General features: G+C 44.1%; 1 protein-coding gene across 5 annotated transcripts in view; it reads right to left on the bottom strand.

Moving 5' to 3' along the window:
* The window catches only part of DNAH10 (dynein axonemal heavy chain 10), a 148,206-nt gene that overhangs the window by 111,948 nt on the left and 14,119 nt on the right, over nucleotides 1-22,139 (bottom strand). For all 5 annotated transcript variants that reach the window (XM_082418126.1, XM_082418127.1, XM_082418130.1 and 2 more), the window contains 10 exons: nucleotides 18,864-19,080; nucleotides 16,478-16,635; nucleotides 15,522-15,752; nucleotides 11,683-11,873; nucleotides 10,375-10,573; nucleotides 6,773-6,967; nucleotides 4,052-4,222; nucleotides 2,405-2,581; nucleotides 1,463-1,588; nucleotides 390-562 (listed from right to left, as the gene is read on the bottom strand). In XM_082418126.1, coding sequence (XP_082274252.1) covers nucleotides 390-562; nucleotides 1,463-1,588; nucleotides 2,405-2,581; nucleotides 4,052-4,222; nucleotides 6,773-6,967; nucleotides 10,375-10,573; nucleotides 11,683-11,873; nucleotides 15,522-15,752; nucleotides 16,478-16,635; nucleotides 18,864-19,080 — 1,838 coding nt within the window. The remainder of the gene's footprint in view (nucleotides 1-389; nucleotides 563-1,462; nucleotides 1,589-2,404; nucleotides 2,582-4,051; nucleotides 4,223-6,772; nucleotides 6,968-10,374; nucleotides 10,574-11,682; nucleotides 11,874-15,521; nucleotides 15,753-16,477; nucleotides 16,636-18,863; nucleotides 19,081-22,139) is intronic.

Here is a 22,139-nt window from a genome sequence, read left to right as displayed (position 1 = left end):
TAATGACCTACATGGGAAAAGAATCTAAAGAAGAGTGGATATATGTATATGTGGAACTGATTCACTTTGCTGTACACCTGAAACTAACACAACATTGTAAATCAACTATACCCCAGTAAAAATTAATTTAAAAAATGAAAAAGTGAAAATGTTATTTAGGTTAACATGAAATAGATTTATCGTTGTTATTTTTAGATGAATGAATAAACACATATTTTAAACATTTCTTAGTTTTTATTTCTAATGTGGCAAATATTGGCAGTTATAAAATCCACAAAAATGAAAGCTTTGGCATGGGTAGGGGGCGCGTTTTCAATAATTTTGAAGAGTGCAAAGGGGTCCCAAGACAAAAAATGTTTACTGTTGATTTAAGAGAAGAATCATTTTACCTAAGAAATTTGTCTTCCTGGAGGGCAACATTCCTTGCTAATTCGGGGACAGGGAACCCCAGCTGTTCCAAGTACTTTGCTTCGTTAATAATCTCCCTGAGAGCAGGTGAAAAGTTGATTGCAAAACCAGCCCCCCTGTCAGAGTTCAGGGCGTCATCACCAGCAGCAGAAGTCTGTGGGAGAGACGGTGTTTTTATAAAACGTCGTTGGAAGGGCGGTCCAAGAAGCAATTAGATCAACACAACCCAAGTTAAATGTGAATTTGAAAAAGATCAATGGAGGGTCCTTGCTTCCCTGACAGACTGGGGAGCTGGCCGGAACTAGCTAGAATTCATATTTTGTTTGGTGAACAGAGTTTTTAAAGAATTCGATTTAGTCGCCCACGTTCGAAAATCGGGCAACTGAATGTAAAAATCCAGAAATCTGGTTTCCCTTGAAAAATTGGAAAAGCTGATGATAAATGGCAAAGAACAGACAGAAGTTGGGTAGCAGCTGCCCCTTTGGAATAGGACACGAGCTGTCCAGTTCCTGACAGGCCCTACCTGGCCTCTTCACTCCTTTTAGTACCGAAGACCGAAAACCGCCAGGCCCAGGTCTTCCCTTGAACCTCCTAGCTAGTGTTTATTTACTGAGCAATTGCTACATGCCGGACCCTGTGCTAAAGATGTGGATGAATCATGGGAAGTGACATTTTTCTGTAGGTTAAAAATGATCAACGGTCAGCTGTTTCATATACGTACGGTTCAGCTAATACTTTGCATGTTTCTGATCGTCTAATCCAACTCATTTTACAAACTGGGTCACTGGAGCTCAGAGTTAAGCCACTTGCCCAAGGAGTCAGGAGGGCTGCCTAACCCCAGTGTGTTCCCTGACGGTGACATTTTGCTTCCTCCATCTATTCCCTTTCTGCCTCTCTTCTTCTCCCGGGTCAACCTCTGCCCTTCTGTGCCTTTGATTTTGGAAATACCTCTCAACTTCATGAGAGTCAACACATCACATCTCAAGGAAATAGTAGCCACCATCACCTTACGTGGCCGCCCCGGAATCTAGGACGCGGATCTGGAAAGACACACCTTAGTGAGCAGACTCTTCTTCATGAGAGTTGGCAGGACCTGTTCTGTCGTCTCTTTCCACCGCTCATACTTTTTATCTTCATAGTCTTTCATTGTCCTACCCACTTCCAGATATTTTTGCTTTACCTACCAAAGAAGTCAGGCAATGGTCATTTTGTCCTTGAAAATAACATTTTTTCCCCTCTCTTCTTAAAAAAAAAAAATTATCAGTTAACACATTTTGCAAAAGGAAGCAGGCAGATTTGCACAAACGTTGGAGGGTTTGTCTGCCACGATAGGGCTTGAAATCTAGGCTGATTAACTGGGCTCACAAACCTCAGCCTGTGGGTTTGGTGCAGCCCAGAAGCTAAGAATGAAGGAACTCAAAAAGAACAACAGTGCTTCATGACACGTGACAACCATACGAAATTCAAATTTCAGCGTCCACAGTGATGTCTTATTGGAACACAGTCACACCTGTTCATTTACGTGGTATCGATGGTCACTTTCTTGCTACAAAGGCAGAGTTGAGTAGTTGCAACAGGGGCCATCCGACCCTCAAATGCCTAGAATACTTACTCTCTGGACTGTTAAAGAAAAGGTATCCCACCCCCTGTGATATAACAGACAAAAATGCATGGGTGGGGGAGGGAGAGTATTATCAGAGAGTTGCTGGTCACCCTCTGGAGAGGCTGAAGATCAAGGTCAGGGGGAAGTCATGTGACTACCACCTGGAAGATGTCATAGGTAGGTATGGAGATGTGGTCCCCAGGGGCCACAGAAAAGACCTTCTAAATTGCAGACATGGATTTGAAATTGAGCTGCTTCTCACGCAGGCAACTCTGCATAGCCCACTCCATGCCGGCAGCCGCCTGGACTGAAGGATCAGGGCCCAGGGAGGCTGCCCATCTAGAATTGAACCGTGAAATACAAAAGGGGACATTTCCAGCAGAAGCAACATACTTCTCTTCCTCCATCACTGTCCAAGATCCCTTCTACTTCTTGAAATCTGAGGATGGTGTGCTTAATCCGGAAGAACAGGGACCGTTCCCAGTAGATTGCACCTGCTACGGGCGGGTGATTCTTATACAGCGGTGGGTTGTCAAGGTTCTGAACAAAGATTTTGTTAACGATGTCAATCTGCAAAGCAGTCAAACGTATTCCGTAAGTGATAAGCATCAGTCTGTGAGCCAAGAAAAGATTTAACCTGAGATTTGTATCTTTAAAGAAATGAACATGGAACGTCAAGAAATAGTCTAAGGTACAGAATAGGGCTTTTACTACTTATTATTTACTACGTTTTCCTATACTCTGTAGGAATTTTTTGTTTGGTTTAAAACATGCAATGATCCAAACTGCCTTATACTTACAGACTGTGTACGATCATTTGACCAACCTATTGGAAATTCTGAAATCTGTTCTAGACATGATTGGTGGCCAGGCCTGCATTGTGTGTGTGTTTGTGTGTGTGTGTGTGTGTGTGTGTGCACGTGCCACTGAGGTTTTATAATTATTTATCATGTAATATTTTTTAAATTGTGGTACGACATGCATGACATAAAATTTACCATCCTAACCATTTCTCAGTGTACATTTCAGTGGAATTAACTACATTCATGCTGTGGTGCATCCGTCTCCACAGCTTCTTTCATCTTGTAAAACTGAAACTCTGGGTACACATTAAACACAGTAACTCCCCACTTCTCCCTCCCTCAGCCCCTAGGAACAACCTTTCTACTTTCTGTCTCTATGACTTTGCTCTAGGTACCTCATATAAGTAGAATCATAGCGTATTTGTCTTTTTATGACTGGCTTATTTCAATGAACACAAAGCCCTCAAGGTTCATCCACGCTGTAGCATATGGCAGAATTTCCTTCCTTTTTAAAGCTGGATAATATTCCATTGTATGGATAGACCACATTTTGTTTATCCATTCATCTATCAATGGACCCTTGGGTGATTTCCAGCTTTTTGCCGCTGTGAATAGTGCTGCTACGAACATCGATATTCAAATATCTCTTCGAGACTCTGCTTTCAATTCTTTTGGGTATATACGCAAAATGGGATTGCTGGATCATATGGTCTGGGCTTGCATTTTAAAATAAGTATTTCACACTCTTACGTGAGTAATTAGGTGTCAGAGGCAAAACAATACCTGCCCCATTAATGGTCCTGATCCATTCCTGACAAAGAGGAATTAGGTAGCAGATGGAGTTAAGGTTGCCAGTCGGCTGACCTTAAAATAAGGAGACTATCCTGGATTATCTGGGTGGGTCCAATGTATAACAAGGGTCCTTACAACAGGAATGTGTATGTGAACACACCCTTGACCTTCACACATGGGTAGCTATGACTACTACACTGTCCTTACTGTGATTATTACTATGACTAACTCACTCAGGGTCCATCACAATGTGAGGCATACAATATTGTACTTCATAAATTCTTACTGAATTTCTCCACTAAATAAACAAACCCACTTCATTTTGGTTATACGACAGGCTTCTTTGGGAAAATTACAGTTTCTCTGAACTTAGATGAGAAAGACAACGGTGTGATCCAATTGTTACATTTTGCCAAGTGTATTTATACTGCTACAGCAGCCATACCTCTTTACAGTACTGTGCAAGAATATCATTAAATTTCATCATCATTTGTCGATTAATGGCCTCCCGTGAACGAATATGCTTAAATTTTAAAAGCATGTCAAATGCTGCTTCAGCTGATCGAAGTGTCTTAAAAGATTCGTCAATAAAATTTTTTGCTTCTTTCTCAATAACCTGCCAAAAAAAAAAGCCCAGAAAAAACCCTTATGACCCTGTAATTACCCCGCAAAAATAACAAAATGGCAAGAAAGGAGCAAAAAACCAAATCAGTGCCTTGAGAAGGATTTCCATTGTGCTTTGGTGGAAGCTGAGATCCAGTTAAAAATGGCAGACTGGGGACTTCCTGGTGGTCCAGTGGGTGAGACTCTGTGCTCCCAATGCAGGGTGCCCAGATTCGATCCCTGGTCGGGGAACTGGATCCCGCATGCATGCCACAACCAGGAGTTTGCATGCCGCAACTAAGGGTTCACAGGCCACAACTAAGAAGCATGCATGCCGCAACTAAGAAGTCCGCATGTCGCAGTGAAGACCCCCATGCCGCAACTAAGACCCAGCGTAACCTAAATAAATAAATATTAAAAGAAAAAAATGGCGGACCAGCTGCATTCGTTTTCTGCTCTCTCTCCTCCACTAGTTCAAAATGATAGAAAAGGAAATCTTTAAAGTATTAACTCATATAGACAAAGAAACGGGAGAGGAGATAGTTCAGGAATTTTTGGAAGGAGAGTAACTAACCTTATAGAAGGCAGGGAATTACTACCTAATGCTGGCCATGGGTGGGGGAGGCGGGGGGCACCTGTTTGTCCCATGGAAACCTCTGCGAGGCTGAGCATTCGAGGGCACCAGGCACCAGGAAGGGGAGGGGTAAACAGAGGATCCCTTCTCCACCCCACACAGCCAGGCCACTCAGTACACATACTCTATATCTCCATCCCCAGCCCACTCCATGCAGAGTGGAAGGTTAATTCTAGAAAAATTAAATCAGAGCGACATCAGACTTCTAATAACACTGGAAACTAGAAACCAATAAAGAACATCTTCAAATTTCTGAAGAAAAGTTATTTTCTACCTTGAATTCTATACTTACTATTTCAGAATTCACACATGCAATACTCAAAAAAAATGCATGTCCCATGAAACCTTTCTCAGGAAGCTACTAAAAAATGTGCTCCAGCAAAACAAAGGAGCAAACAAGGAAAGAGGAAGCTGCGAACTCTAGAAAGTAGGATCCAACACAGATGAGAGAAGATAGGAAGTCCTAGGGCAACTGCTTCACAACAGGTCTGAGGAGCAAATAATCTAGACTGGAGCAGGAAGACAGCAAGCTCTGGAAGAAAGGTCTCTGGAAAAATAGTAGCACTGATATGTCTCAGCAGATGGAACTCACTATCGATAGGTGTGTGAAAAAGATGTTAGGGCAGTTGGAAAGATTAATAGTGTATATGTAACTAACCAAGCAAATGCAAATAAAAGCAATGATTAACTCCAGGAAAAATGAAGGGTTGGACAAGAAAGGTTGTATGGTGGGACTTCCCTAGTGGCGCAGTGGTTAAGAATCCACCTGCCAATGCAGGGGACATGGGTTTGATCCCTGATCCGGGAAGATCCCACATGCCACGGAGCAACTAAGCCCGTGTGCCACAACTACTGAAGCCCATGCACTTGGGCCCGTGCTCCACAACAAGCGAAGCCACTGCAGTGAGAAGCCTGCGTACCACAACGAAGAGGAGCCCCCGCTCGCCGCAGTGAGAGAAAGCCCGCGTGCAGCAACGAAGACTCAAAAATAAAATAAAATTAAATAAATAAAATAAAAATAAATTTTAAAATATAAATAAATAAATAAATAAATAAAAAAGCTGCCTGTCAGGGCTGACTGTGCTGTTTCTGCACGTAGCCCCCTCCTCCGTCTATAAAAGCTCTTGCCCACTGACCCTCAGTCGGGGGGAGTCGGCCTTTGGACAGGAGTCCGCCCCCACCCCTGGCTGCCAGCAGCCAAAATAAAGCAAACTTTCCTTTCCACCAACCTTGCCTGTCTATTGGCTTTTGAGCAGTGAGCAGGGGATCCCACTTTCAGTGACAATATGAAAGATGCTCTGGGGTTATCGAAACACTTACTTAAAACATAAAACGGGGACGCTCCTGGTGGTGCTCCGCACGTGAGGCTGAAAGGTGGGCGTGGTGGGCCATCCCGCCCAGGCCGCAGGCAGTGAGGTCGTATTCTCTCTGACCGGCCCCGACTCGCCCACACCTAGGGCCGCAAGCTCTTATACCACCTCCCCACCTCCTCTCCTTCCCTAGCTCAGACCCACCTACGCTGCAGCCAGAAAAACCCTCTTCGGTATAAGTCTGATGACATCACTGCCTTGGTGAACAACCTTCAATGGCTCCCTACTGCTTACTAAATTAAGTCCCATTCTTCACCCCGGCCGCTCTACATCCTCTCCAGTTCCAACCCACCTTGGTAGCCATTCTATGGTGTCTAGCTCGCTTCAAACGTATTCCACCTGGGGAGTAGGGGTGGGGACAGAGGACACTGAGAAATGTTCGTTGTTACCTTATGCTCTTCTGCATTGTTTCCATTTTTCACCAAAAAGCAGGTATCCCTTTTTATGATTTAAAAAACAAAAACAAAAACCCTAAACATAACTAAATAACCCAACAGATTTAACATGGAGAAAACATGGTATCCACTTCCAAAATCGAATCGAAGGATGTGTTACTTGCCAGGACTTCGATCTTGAAGTCGTCCATCACGTATTTCCAGTACTGGGAGCACTTGATGCTGAAGGGGTCGAAGGTCAGGCTTTCCATGGGGGTGACCAGGCTGTCCACCCGGCACAGCACATCGTCGATGCGCTTGGGATCCCCAGTCACTGCTTTTAGCTCTGAACCAAATATGTTGTAGAATTCCTCCAGGACCTGTCCGATCAAACAAAACACGAGGAGGTGACCACTTGGTTTTCTCACGATTGCTCTAATGACCAACGGGTTGCATATCTAGGTTTACCTGCGGGCAAGAATCTGGTCACACAGGTAACCTCCTCCCTTTGGAGCACCAAAGCCTAATCCCTTTGGTCCTATGCCCACTGCACGAAGGACCCGTTCCAGATGCCCTGACACAGCTTACAAAGTCTGCATGCTCAAGCCCCTACCTACTCCCTCCATGTCCTCCCATACTGCTCTCCCCCTGCCACCTCGCAGCCACCCCAGGCCTCTTTCAGTCCCACGTTCCTTTCTGTCTCAGGGCCTTTGCACCTGCAGTGTGAAATGCCAGGTACCTACTACTCATTATTAAATATGCCTTCATCAAGTCCGACCCTTTAGAACAGGCCAGGCCCCTGTGCACACTTCCACAGCCCCCTCTAGTCTTCTTTCCTAGCACTCACCTCAGCTGTAGCTATGCATCTGTGCAATTATTGTCTACCATGTTTCTCTTCTACTGGACTGTAAGCTCCATGAGCCATAGACTATGTACAGACGGGGCTGGCTTCATAGGTGTGGGACCCGGGCAGGCGCACAGGGCCCCAGGCTCCAGAGGGTCCCGTGCTGGGTTTAAGGCTCTGCTATTACCATCTTGAAATTCTCAATCATTTTATCTCTGAACTTGTGTTTTGTAAATGAAGTCTCGGGGGACAATCGGGCACACGTGTGAGCAGAGGCGATAAGCAAAATCTGCGTGTGTGCTGTTTACAACACCCCACTGACACGCAGCGTGTGAGGTCCCATGAGCAGAGAATCCCGGTGGAGCCATGATGCACGAGAGCTCAGGGAGACTCAGCGCCAGTACCGCTCAGCGTGCGGCAGCTACGGTGAGTAAAGGAGGACACCAACAGCTCAGAGAGGCCACCTTCTCCTTGCAGAACAGAGCTCGCTTCCAACGCAGAAAAAAAGGCTAAGAAACATACCCGACCAAGGAACCCTACCTACCATATTGCTTCTCACCCCTGTACTTCACCGTATCGGCCAACTATTCACGCTGAAAATGATGACACAGAAGGAATGATGGAGATAGGAAAACCCACAACTCCTTTTCCTCTCAGCCTTCCTTCCCCATCAGTGAGCTGAAGCAAGGAACGCTGGTAGAACTGCACACATCAAGAAGTGAAATGAAACCAGCCAAGTTAGTCATGTGAAGCGTTTACATCTGCACTTAAGAGCTGCGAAATAGGGACTTCCCTGGTGGCGCAGTGGTTAAGAATCTGCCTGCCAGTGGGTTTGAGCCCTTGTCCGGGAAGATCCCACATGCCGCGGAGCAACTAAGCCCGTGCGCCACAACTACTGAGCCTGCGCTCTAGAGCCCTCGAGCCACAACTACTGAAGCCCGCATGCCTGGAGCCCATGCTCTGCAACAAGAGAAGCCACCGCAATGAGAAGCCCGCACACCACAACGAAGACACAACGCAGCCAAAAATAAATAAATAAATTATTTATTTTTAAAAAAAGAAAGAGCTGCAAAATACAAACTGTGTCACTTCAGTGATTTCACACACCAGACAAATGCCCTTCTCTTTGCATGTTAAGCTGACACTGCACAATATAAAGAAGAACCATAAAGTTCATGCAAATAATTTAAATGTTTAATTTTCTTTTACTTTCTTTACTTTGCTACAGTCGTAACAAGCCAACAAACAAGGCCATGCCAAGGCGAGACATGTCAGAAGGAAAAGGTTTTATATTTTAAGACTTTTAACAGCATTTTTTCCTGCTTATTGAATAAGGAGTCAATATTTCTGTTTGCACTGGGCACTGCGGTCACACAGCCGGCCCTGGTCTTTGCTCATCATTATTTCTCTAGCAGCAAGGACAAGTGCCTGGCATGTTGTGAGTGCTTGATAAATATTTAGAGAATAAGTGAATGGATGGACCTTCATGAGACAAGGGCTGGCTAATTCAACCCATCAGCCACTAAGCCTTGCGTACATTCATTGAAAAGACAGTGGGCTCAGATAAACAGGAAGCACCGGCAGATAGATGGGTAGTCACTGTGGCGATGGCAGGGATGACGCGGCTTCAGGGGAGAGAAGGTCTCAGACCGCCTTTGAGGAATTCCAACATTTAATGGAAAGACAGAGGGGGAAGATTTTGCAAAAGACACTGAGAAGGCGTGGCCAGAGTCAAAAGAAAACCAAGACATGGAAGCAACCTAAATGTCCATCGACAGAGGAGTGGATAAAGAAGATGTGGTACATATATACAATGGAGTATTACTCAGCCATAAAAAAGAATGAAATTTTGCCATTTGCAGCCACATGGATGGACTTGGAGGGTATTCTGCTAAATGAAATCAGACAGAGAAAGACAAATACTACATGATAATCATTTACATGTGGAGCCTAAAAAATACGACAAACTAGTGGCTATATAACAAAAAAGAAACAGACTCACAGAGAACAAATTAGCTGTTACTAGAGGTGGGGAGCGGCAATATAGAGGTGGGGAGTCAGAGGTACAAACTGTTAGGTTTAAAATAAGCTACAGGATATATTGTACAACATGGGGAATATAGCCAATATTTCATAGTTATAAATGGAGTATAACCTTTAAAAACTGTGAATCAGGGCTTCCCTGGTGGCGCAGTGGTTGAGAATCTGCCTGCTAATGCAGGGGACACGGGTTCGAGCCCTGGTCCAGGAAGATCCCACTTGCCACGGAGCGACTGGGCCCGTGAGCCACAACTACTGAGCCTGCGCATCTGGAGCCTGTGCTCCGCAACAAGAGAGGCCGCGACAGTGAGAGGCCCGCGCACCGCGATGAAGAGTGGTCCCCGCTTGCCACAACTAGAGAAAGCCCTTGCACAGAAACGAAGACCCAACACAGTCAAAACTAAATAAATAAATTAAAAAAAAAAAAAACTGTGAATCACTATACTGTACACCTGTAACTTATACAACGTTGTACATCAACTATATTTCAATTTTTTTTAAATTAAAAGATAAAGAAATCCAAGGGAATTGCCTGGCAGTCCAGTGGTTAGGACTCGGCACTTTCACTGCTGTGGGCCCATGGTTCAATCTCTTGTCGGGGAACTAAGACCCCGCAAGCCTCTCAGTGCAGCCAGAAAAGAAAAGGAAAGGAAACCAAAAGCAAGGGGAGAAGGAGGGCTGTCACAAAATTCAAGGGAGAGCTGCAAAGGTCAGGTGTGCTCTGGGACATTCCGGTACATTCTGTCTGCTCTGCAGGCTTTTCTCCCGGCCAGACCCTCTCTGCCTCCCACCTGACACAGAGAGGCCCACTGTCAAAAAGCCAAACCGCCTTCCATCGGGCAAATCCCAGCTCTAACCACCTTTGTATGCATTGAAGAGAATGCCCCCCAGCCCCCCGCTCACCTGCAGGACGTCGTAGAGATCCTGGCAGACGGTGGCCATGTAATCCGTTCTCTCGAACAGCCGTTTCCGATCAAACTCCCACCGAGCCTCTCTCCCTGAAGCCTCGATCTTGGCCCGGATGTCGAAATAGGCCTTTTTCCACATGTTGAGGGTGTTCCTGGCCTCCAAGGTTTTGTGTTGCGCACTCGCTCGGTTTTCTCTGGGAAGCAAAGAGATGCTGTGATGGGCACGAGGGTCTGAGCCACGCTCCCCACTCCCCGGGGGAAGCAGGCTTCTAAGGGGACAATTCTAAGCAAGGAGCGGAGCCTCTCTGATGTCATGGTCTCACTGCAGAAACCTTCCCGGGTGAGCTGCTGTTCTGATGAAACCAGCAGGGATGTGATTGGTGGGGCTGCGGGCAGGATTCCAAGCCGCGGCCCAGGCTGACCTTTGATGCAGCTGCCCCCAACCTGCAATGTGCAAAGCCTGGTAAGCTTTCTGTTTGAGCTGGAAGGGGAGCAGGTGGCCTTGGGTCCTAAGCCAGAAGCAAGAGCGGAGTAAAATGATAATGCTGAGATTTTGGTACCTATTTCACTTATATAGATTGTTTTTTAAGAAAGTTAAAAAAAAAAAAAAAGGGAATTCCCTGGAGGTCCAGTGGTTAGGACTCCACGCTTCCACTGTAGGGGGCACGGGTTCGTTCGCTGGATGGGGAACTAAGATCCTGCATGTCGAGCAGCCCAGCCAGGAAAAAAAAAGAAAGTAAAAAAATGATGTGTCTCCTTCCACATTTGATCCTCAGAGGCTGTTCCAGCTGAGGGGGTCTGGGGTCCAGGAGTGAGGTTCCCTTGGACGACCCGCCTCGGTCTCTCCAAGGATAACCAAGGAGGACGGTCCTGAGTAATCCACACCGTGGAGTATTATTTGGCCATAAAAAGGAATGAAACACCGATGCAAACTACACCATGAATGAACCTTGAAAACATGATGCTGAGTGGGAGGAGCCAGTCATAAAAGACCCCGTGTTGTATGATTCCACGTGCATGAATGTTCAGAAGAGGCCAATCCACAGAGACAGAGAGTAGATCAGTGGTTGCCGAGGGCTGGGGGGTTGCGGAGGGTGGAAGTGAAGCTAAAGGGGACAAGATTTCTTTCTGGGATGAAGAAAATATTCTAAAATCATTGATGGCCATGGATGCACATCTCTGTGAATATACTAAAAGCATTAAATTGTACTTTTTTTAAACAGGTGACTTGTACGGTGTGTGAATTATGTTTTGCTAAAGCTGTTTAAGATCTTAAGAAAAACACAGTGCCTTTACTTCTTACCTGAACAAAGTCCGAAGATTCACCACTTTGCAGACTCTCTCCGCGATTTCCCAGGCGACGCGCTCCAGGAGCGGAATCATCCTCTCGTCTTTATTGTAGTGTCGGGAGATGATCCACACCATCCTCAGGGCACTCATCATGGAGGGGATTGTTTCCAAGACAACGTGAAAGCTGGATCCATGCGTTATGTTCTAACCGGAGAGGCACATGTAAAAGAGAGAGCAAAGCCAGCCACCTTCGCCTTGGCGCCAACAGTGTAAGAAAGCAAGAAGTGTGCAGGAAATGTCCCTCTTCTTTTTTCTTTCTTTCTTTTTTTTTTTTTTTTGTATTTAAAAGGTATTTTAATTAAATGTAAGTGTATTTCTGGATTTTAGTACTTTCAGGAAAAATGGGCATCTGTTTAAGGTCTCTCAACTTAAAAAAAATTTTTTTTGCATTCTTTTTCATATTCTTTTCCATTCTGGTTTATCACAGGATATTGAATATCGTTCCCTGTGCTATACAGTAGGACCTTGTTGTTTATCCATTCTGTATATATACAGTTTGCATCTGCTAATCCCAAACTCCCACTCTTACCCTCTCCCCCTTGGCAACCACCAGTCTGTTCTCTATGTCCCTGATTTTGTTTCTGTTTCATAGATAAGTTCATTTGTGTCATATTTTAGATTCCACATATAAGTGATATCATGTGGCATTTGTCTTTCTCTTTCTGATTTACTTCACTTAGTTTGATGATCTCTAGTTGCATCCATGTTGCTGCAAACGGCATTATTTCATTCCTTTTTATGGCTGAGTAGGACTCCATTGTGTATATGTACCACATCTTCTTTAGCCATTCATCTGTCGATGGACACTTTGGCTGTTTCCATGTCTTGGCTGTTGTGAATAGTGCTGCTATGAACATAGGGGTGCATGTATCTTTTTGAATTATAGTTTTGTCTGGATATATGCCCAGGAGTGGGATTGCTGGATAATATGGTAGCTCTATTTTTAGTTTTCTGAGGAACCTCCATACTGTTTTCCACAATGGTTGCACCAACTTACATTCCCACCAACAGTGTAGGACATTCTTCTTAATTTTAAAAAAGTCCTCATTATGGGAGAAAATGTTTAACAAACAAAAGAAGTTTGAAATAGGTCTGTAGGTGCTGACATGGAAAGATAAGATTTACAATTTAAGTTAATAAAGCAATTTGCAGACGTGTATATGAAGTGTGGTGTGTGTATACATATTATATACATATATAATTATACTATATTTAGTGGCAAGAGTGCCACTGAATGAATCAAAGCTGGCATTCTAGAGATGACCTAGAGGTGCCAGTGTTTTCCAGGGTATGTGTCCCCCAGCAGGAAGGGACATGATTTTGACAGCACTCAAAACTTTTAAAAAATATAGGGACTTCCCTGGTGGCACAGTGGTTAGGAATCCGCCTGCCAATGCAGGGAACGCGGGTTCAATCCCTGGTCCGGGAAGATCCCACATGCCTCGGAGCAACTGGGCCTGTGCGCCGCAACTACTGAGCTTGTGCTCTAGAGCCCGTGAGCCACAACTACTGAGCCTGCGTGCCACAACTACTGAAGCCTGCACGCCTAGAGCCCGTGCTCCACAACAAGAGAAGCCACCGTAATGAGAGGCCTGTGCACTGCAGCAAAGAGTAGCCCCGGCTCACCGCAACTAGAGAAGACCCAATGCAGCCAAAAATAAAATTAATTATTAATTAATTTTTTAAAAAAAATTTTTAAGTACCACAAACCATATCAAAAGTCAAATGACACAAGAAAAAAAATTTTTAATAAATAAATATATATATATATACTTATTTTACTGCATATTAGAAACGACTGGTATATCAAACCCATGACTGCACAGGTATGATTGTTTGAGGCTAAATTACACACACACACACACACACACACACACACGTACAAATTTAAAGTCAACTTAAAGAGGGACTTCCCTGGTGGTCCAGTGGGTGAGAGTCCATGCTCCCAATGCAGGGGGCCCGGGTTCAATCCCTGGTCGGGGAACTAGATCCCACATACATGCCACTACTAAGAGTTCTCACGCCACAACTAAGACCTGGCACAGCCAAAGTAAGTAAATAAATAAAATAAATATTTTTTAAAAAGTCAACTTACAGAAAAGTAAGCTTCAGATGCACAAAGGGATGGCAAAAATTACAAAAGTGATGCATGAGTGATGTAAGCTTGACTCTCACTGATCTTTGCAAGCCACTCATTTTGCAGAGACGATAAATAAACCTCAGAGAAGGAAATGATGTTGCCACTAACATCAACTCCATGGCAGATTCCACTTGGACCTCAAGCCCTTGGATTTGATAACCTGTTGTACCACTTATACAGGACCATATAGATCCGTATCCGTGGACCACTAATACAGTTGGTGGACAGTTGCTTCCCCGATATTACTCTTGACGTGCTAAGTGCTTTGCAGTCATAAGTTCATTTGAACCTTCCAGCAACCATTTGAGGTAGGTTCTCTCATGATCCCAGTTTTCCAGAGAAAGAAACAGGCCCAGAGAGGTCACGTATGCAGATGTGGGATACTCAGGACCTAGGCCTATACCTCTACAGCGCTTCACCACACACATATTAACCCCTCAGCAACACAAACAGGACTTTTACTGGTCTCATTATTGGGACAAGAGTAACGACTCCTGGCCTTGGAATACAGTACTGTGCATGATAAATCAGAGGGGAGGGGAATCCCGAAAAAGGAAATTACACTTGTGCACTGCTGGTGGGAATGTAAAATGGTGCAGTCACTGAGGAAAAGAGTTAAACATAGAATCTTCATAGACAGTTAAACATAGAATTATCAGACAGTTAAACATAGAATTATCAGATGTCCCAGCAATTCTACTCTTGGGTATATGCCCAAACGAATTGAAAGCACAGACTCAAACAAATATTTGTATACCCATATTCATAGCAGCATTATTCACAATAGCCAAAAGGTGGAAATAACCCAAATGTCCATCAACAGAAGAATGGATAAACAAAATGTGGTGTATACATACAATGGAATGTTATTGAGTCTTAAAAAGCAATGGGATTCTGACATATAACTACAGCATGGATGAATCTTGAAAACATTATGCTGAGTGAAATAAACCAGACACAGAACGGCAAAGAGGGTATGATTCCATTTCTATGAAATACCTAGAATAGGCAAATTCAGAGAGACAGAAATTAGAAAAGAGGTTACCAAGGGCTGGCAGAGGTCGGAGTTGTTTAAAGGGATGCTGAGTTTATGTTGGGGACGGTGAAAAAGTGCATATAGATAGTGATGAGGGGTACCCAGCAATGGGTAGGTATTTAATGCTACTGAACTCTTACAAATGTTTGAATAATAAATATCACGTTATATATATTTTACTACAATTTTTAAAATGCTGAACAAACGGACTTCCCTGGTGGTGCAGTGGTTAAGAGTCTGCCTGCCAATGCAGGGAACACGGGTTTGAGCCCTGGTCCGGGAAGATCCCACGTGCCGCGGATCAACTAAGCCCGTGCGCCACAACTACTGAGCCCGCGCTCTAGAGCCCGCGTGCCACAACTACTGAGCCGGCGTGCCTAGAGCCCATGCTCTGCAACAAGAGAAACCACCACAGTGAGAAGCCCATGCACCGCGATGAAGAGTAGCCCCCACTCGTCGCAACTAGAGAAAGCCCACGTGCAGCAACAAAGACCCAATGCAACCAAAAATAAATAAATAAAATAAAATAAATTTTTTAAACAATGCTGAACAAACAAAAGGAAGTGAAATCTAGTTTACAGAGCTGACTTTCCAAAGTGCAGTGCACCCGGCGTACTTTGAAATGACGTTCCACCGTGGAAAGAAACCGCACATTGTCTGAGGCCTCCATGTGGAACTTGAACAATTCAGTTAAGACGGGCTGCAGGTTGGCCACAAGCATAGAATCGGATTCCCTGATCACATCCAAGACTTTTCTGACTACTGGAAGCTTTGTTTGTTCATGGAGTGCACTTAGCGTGGCATTTCTTTCTCGCCAGAATTCAATTTCGGCCAGAGGACCATTTCCCTGAGAGATGATAGGAGCACACAAACAGCATCATCATTAGCGGGGAGTCCACACTTGTGGCTGTTCCTCCAGCATCCATGCCTCTCCTCCCAAACGCTCTAGTTAGGGGCTAATCCATACAAGGACTTCGGGGGTGGGCACGTGACCTAGGATGATCCAATCAGAGTGAATCTCAGGACTCCAGTCGGGAATGATAGACACTCCATCTTTCTCTGGACAAGGTGGTATGTGGATGTGGGGTCAGAAACTATTACCGGTTGCCACCGTGAAGGAAACCAGCCTGAGGAGGAAGCCCCCTCAGAGAGGAGTTTGGAACCAAGAAATTAACAGAGCAACACAGCTAGAGTGCCAGAGTCTTGATCAAACCATACCTGAATCCAGAACTGCCTCTAGACTTTTCAGTTATGTGAGCCAACAAATCCTCTGTCTTATTTAAGCCAGCTGAGTTGGGTTTCCTGGTTGGTTTTTTTTTTTTATTTTTAGCCCAAACATCCTGACCCATACACAGTATTATCTTTATCAATAACAGAGAGTCATCTATTAGCACACTAACCTCAGAAAGCCCAAGAATGATATCTTGGGTATGTTTACTTTGATATTTTTAAGGAGGTCACAAAACAGTAAGAAAAGAGGCTAGATCGCTCAGATCCCCAGACTCCTGGCTCTTTCTCAGGACCGCAAGCATGAACTAGATCAGGGATCTTCAAAAGCATTGCACACATTACCTGAGGCGTCTTTTTCATCTGGCCCTCAAGAGCTACTGATATCTGATTCAACCAGTTTATCACACATTGCTCCAAAATTTCCACGGTTTCTGGGTCAGCTGCCAGGTCAGACACCTCTCCCTCTACACTGATGCTTGGCATTTCTAACTTGATCTCACCTAGTAGAATAAAAATGGTCAGTCAGCCACTAGTTTGGGGAAAATGATTACAGACAATGATGTTCAAGTTAATCAGCTGGCTCTTCTCTCCAGACATCAGTATATGGCCTGGTACTTCCCTGTCCTAATATTTCTATATCTCATTCTCTTTCATTAGAATGTACTAAAACACTTTAGATAATTAGATCATTGCTCCAGTGTTAAGCGCGATCAAAATGATTTAGCTATTTAAGACGGACCTGAGTTTACAACCTCAGTGATGTCAATTTAAAAATTGAACAAACAGGGACTTCCTTGGTGGTCCAGTGGGTAAGAATCTGCCTTCCGACGCAGGTTTGATCCCTGGTCAGGGAACTAAGATCCCACATGCCATGGGACAACTAAGCCCATGCACCGCAACTACTGAGCCTGCGCCCTACACAGCCCGTGTGCCACAACTAGAGAACCCACATGCCGCAACTACTGAGCCCGCATGCTCTGGAGCCTGTGTACCACAACTAGAGAGCCCACACACCACAATGAAAGATCCTGTGTGCCGCGATGGAGATCCTGCATGTTGCAACTAAGACCCAATGCAGCCAAATAAAATAAAATTAAATTAAATTAAAAATTGAACAAACAACCAGAGCTCAACAGATATTCGAGAAAGCCTCCAGCATGAAACAGACAGTCCAAGAATAAATCAGAAACAATGACTTCAGAGGAAATTGAGACAATGTAAAGAACAGACAAAAAAAAAATGTTTTAATCCCAACTATTATTAGTCTCAGAGATTTGAGACAACATGGCATCCATCAAACAAGAACAGAATGCTATGGAAAAGGTACAATCACAAAATAAGAGGTCTTAAAAATTAAAAAGATGATAGCTGATGTGAAAAGTCTAATCAAAAGTTGTGAAGGGGGCTTCCCTGGTGGCGCAGTGGTTGAGAATCTGCCTGCCAATGCAGGGGACACGGGTTCGAGCCCTGGTCTGGGAAGATCCCACATGCCACGGAGCAATTGAGCCCGTGAGCCACAATTACTGAGCCTGCGCATCTGGAGCCTGTGCTCTGCAACAAGAGAGGCCGCGATGGTGAGAGGCCCGTGCACCGCGATGAAGAGTGGTCCCCACTTGCCGCAACTAGAGAGAGCCCTCGCACAGAAACGAAGACTCAACACAGTCATAAATAAATAAATAAATAAAAGAACGTGAATTTCTTTAAAAAAAAAAAAAGTTGTTAAGGTAGGGCTTCCCTGGTGGCACAGTGGTTGAGAATCTGCCTGCCAATGCAGGTGACACGGGTTCAAGCCCTGGTCTGGGAAGATCCCACATGCCGCGGAGCGACTAGGCCCATGAGCCACAATTGCTGAGCCTGCACATCTGGAGCCTGTGCTCCGCAACAAGAGAGGCCACGATAGTGAGAGGCCCGCACACCACGACGAAGAGTGGCCCTCGCTTGCCACAACTAGAGAAAGCCCTCGCACAGAAACGAAGACCCAACACAGCCATTAATAAATAAATAAATAAATAAATAAATAAAATTAAAAAAAAAAAAGTTGTGAAGGTAAAAGTTGAGAAACTCTTCAGGAAAGTAGAATACACAGACAAAGAGATGGAAAATGCAAGTGAAAAGATAGGAAACAGAATCAACAGCACATATCCAACAGGAATATTAACAAGAGAAAACAGAGACAAATAGTGGAGGAAATTATCAAGAGAATTTTTCATACTGAAAGGCTAGGTCTTCAGACTGAAAATACAGAATGCTTAGCAAACTGAATCTCATAGAGTACTTTGCAAAATGAATGGAAAGAGAACTGCCAAAGGTCCATCATTCTCCCTGCCCGAAATGCCCTTGCTCCCCAACTCCACCTACCAACGCCTTGCTCATCCTTTCAGATGAGGTCAAATGCTGCCTCCTTCAGGAAGTTCTCTTTGATTCCCCCACCACTTCTCCAATATGGTCTCACTCTTCCAAGCCCTAAAGACTCTAATATCTCTCTCAAGCTCCTTATTCTGCCATAGTTCTTTGGGCACTAGATTATAAGATCCTTGAGGACAAGGATTCGTCCTTCTTCATTCCTCTTTGTGTTTCTTACAATGTCCAGCTTGGTGTCTTTCATATCACGAGCAGGTAAACAAGAGCGATCATAAATTAAAACAAAAAAAAAACCTCCTGAACTCTTAAATTCTTCTTAAAGTAAACGCATCCTGCTTAACTAAGGAGGAGAAAAATAAAGCCTTACCTTCAAGTTGCTGCATTGTTCTTTGAATATTACTTGCAAATTTCTGGATGTTCATTAAAAATTCATCCCGTATTAATTGAATGCTGTGATATTCTATTGCTTCCCCGGGCATGCTAGGTAGGTCTATGTCGTACTCAAAAGAGTCCAAGACTTCTCCAGATGTGAATCCCAGGCTCGCATCCTTGTGCTGACTGAAGGACAAGGCTGGCAAGAAAACCTGAAAAGCCAAGTTTAAGAATCAAATCATTTGTACCATTTTTTTAGATTCCACATATAAGCGATATCATATGGTATTTGTCTTTCTCTGTCTGACTTACTTCACTCAGTATGACAATTCCTCGGTCCATCCATGTTGCTGCAAATGGCATTATTTCGTTCTTTTTTATGGCTGAGTACAAATGAACTTATTTACAAAACAGAAATAGAGTCATCGATGTAGAAAACAAACTTATGGTTACCAGGGGAGAAAGCAGAGGGAGGAGGGATAAATTGGGAGATTGGGATTGACATATACACACTACTCTATAAAAAATAGATAATAAGGACCTACTGTATAGCACAGGGAACTCTTCTCAATACTCTGTAATGACCTATATGAGAAAAGAATCTAAAAGAGTGGATACATGTATATGTATAACCGAGTCACTTTGCTGTACAGCAGACTAACGCAACATTGTAAATCAACTATACTCTAATAAAAATTTTAAAAAAAAGAAGCAAATCACACGTCATGTTCAATAATTCATGCACTCAAGTTGCCTCTGGCTTTGAATACACTATAATAGAAAGTAACAATACAGTGACAAAGTGAACTTCTCCAGCCCAGAGCACAGATCTAAAGAAAGAGAAATTATATTTGACGGAGAATGGCCCAAGGGTAAGGAGTTTGAACCAAGCCTGAGGTGACTAGCCAGAAGATAATACTGTATTTCTTTAGCTGCCACCAGCCACAGGGCAGCTGAGTTAGAAACTACGGCACAGGGAAGCGAGAACTGTGTGTTAACCCATCAGCTGAGCTCCAAGTTTGTGTGAAGGTTAAAATAAAGAAGATACTGAGCACGCGGTCTTTGGGAAATTGAGTTGACAGAAGCATGAATTTATGAAATCACTTGAATACAATTACATAACTTACCCCCACATAGAAAGTGATGTACAAATGCCCACAGGTTGGTTGGCTTCTTTGTTCGTTTGGTGGGTTGGTTGATTGGGTTGGGTTTTGATTTTTACTTTTGCCCGTTTTTCTTAAAATTTGATATGTGTTTTAAGACTCTTTTAATCTACATGTACTTCCAATTTATCGAAGAACCCAGAATGTTTTGAGTTCCCCAGCCTGGATTTTGCTGACTGCACACTCATGGTGGAACTCTACAAGCTCCTCTTGTCTTTTCCTGCAAATTGGCAGCTGGGTCCAGAGACGGGCTCAGAATCCCTTTGCCAAGACTATTGGTGTTTCTTCTATCAGGAGACAAATAATGTTTGGTTTTTCTCTCTTTTGGGGGGGGTTGTTTTTTTGGTTTTGGGGGTTTTTTTGGCCATCCAACGAGGCATGCAGGATCTTAGTTCCCCAACCAGGGATCGAACCTGTTCGCCCTGCAGTGGAAGTGCAGAGTCCTAACCACTGGACCGCCAAGGAAGTCCTCTCTCTTTTTTCTTTTTTTTTGATTTTAGCATCCATTGATGTTCAATACCTAGATCCTTCAACACACTGAGAGCTGCACTACTGAAATAGTCTCATTCTAAACTTTCTTTTTTTAATAGCTGAAATGCTTTTATAAAGAGACACTTCTCTTATCTACTATTTGATTATCCAGTTCATATAGAGGAGGCAGAATAAATGGTTAGAGGCTTCCCTTTATTTGCCCAATTTTCAAAAATAATAAATTGGCCCCCTATCATCCTGCCCCCTAGTTTCCCTCCCATCTCATTTTCCTCCTTCTATATTCTCTCCCTTGGTTGTTTCATCCAGTCCCTTGGCTTGACACCATGTCAGTGGCTCCCGTTTTCCAAAGGATCTCTCTGGTTGGCACGTGGAGAATATAGTGTAGGGGCAAAAGTAGAAGCTGGGAAATCTATCAGAAGCCAACTGCAATAGTCCCAGCAAAAGACAACATTGAGGTCTTCCTGGCCACCCCATCCAAAATTTCAAAAGCCCTACTTTTACCACCTGCCAACATTTCCTAACCCCCTTCCCAGCTTCATCTTTCTCCTGAACTCCTGTCACTATCTAACATACTGTATATTTTCTCATTGATCTTGTTTAACGTAAATCTTCCTGACTAGGATGTAAGGTCTGTGAGGCACAGACCTTGACTATGTTGATTACTGCTATAGAATACAGTAAATGCTCAATAAATATTTCTGGAAGAACCCCTTGAGTTCTCCCCTGAGCTCCAGACTTACACATCCTGCTTCACACCTCAACTTGGATGTCTAGGAGGCATCTCAAGCTTAACATGTGCAAAATAGAGTTCTGGGTTTTTTCTCCAGATCCCTCCACCCCACCCCCCCATCTCAGTAATGACTCCAAAATCTCCCTGCTTGTTCAAACCCAAATCCTAGGAATCATTCTGGATGCTCTTTTCCTAAACCTCCATATCCAAGTCATCAGCGAGTCCTGTTGGCTCCATGTCCAACACATTCTTGATGCTGTCTGCTTCCTGCTCCCTCCCCTGATTGAACTCCGGAGCCTAAACAACCATCATCCACCACTTGGACGTTTCCATGGCCTGCTATTAGGTCTACTGGTCCCATACGCTCTTGCCCCTGCATATGTTGTTCACACAACGGCCAGAAGAAAAATGCAAACCAGATCATTTTATTCCCGTGCTTCAAACCTACCTTCCTTTCCAAACTTCCCTCACTACTCTCCAGCTGCACTGGTCATCCTTCTGTTTCTGGAGCAAGCTAAGTCTGCTCCTGCCTCAGGACCTTTGCATGTGCTGTTTTCTCTGCCCAGGATGCTCTTCCTGCAGATCCTCACATGTCTGATGCCTTCACCTCATTCCCCCCTCAATTCAATGCCACTTCCTCAGAGGGGTCTTTCCTGACCACCTCAGTCCCACCCTATTACATATCCCTAATAACTTATCATTAGTGAATAAGGCTGCTTATGGGCTATTTTATTGGTTGTCTATAAAGAAAGCTCCGATGTCACCTCCCCAGCAAGGTCGTCCCTTACCACCACCCCCTGCACACACACACACACACGCATGCACACACGTATGAACAGGTCATTTCTATCACATTACTAGGGTTTATTTTCCTAATGCCACCTGT

Source organism: Balaenoptera physalus, assembly GCF_965194825.1.
Source record: "Balaenoptera physalus genome assembly, chromosome: 12".
NCBI classification, from domain to species: domain Eukaryota; kingdom Metazoa; phylum Chordata; class Mammalia; order Artiodactyla; family Balaenopteridae; genus Balaenoptera; species Balaenoptera physalus.
Note: the sequence above shows the minus strand (reverse complement) of the source record. Positions and strands in the feature narration are given on the sequence as shown.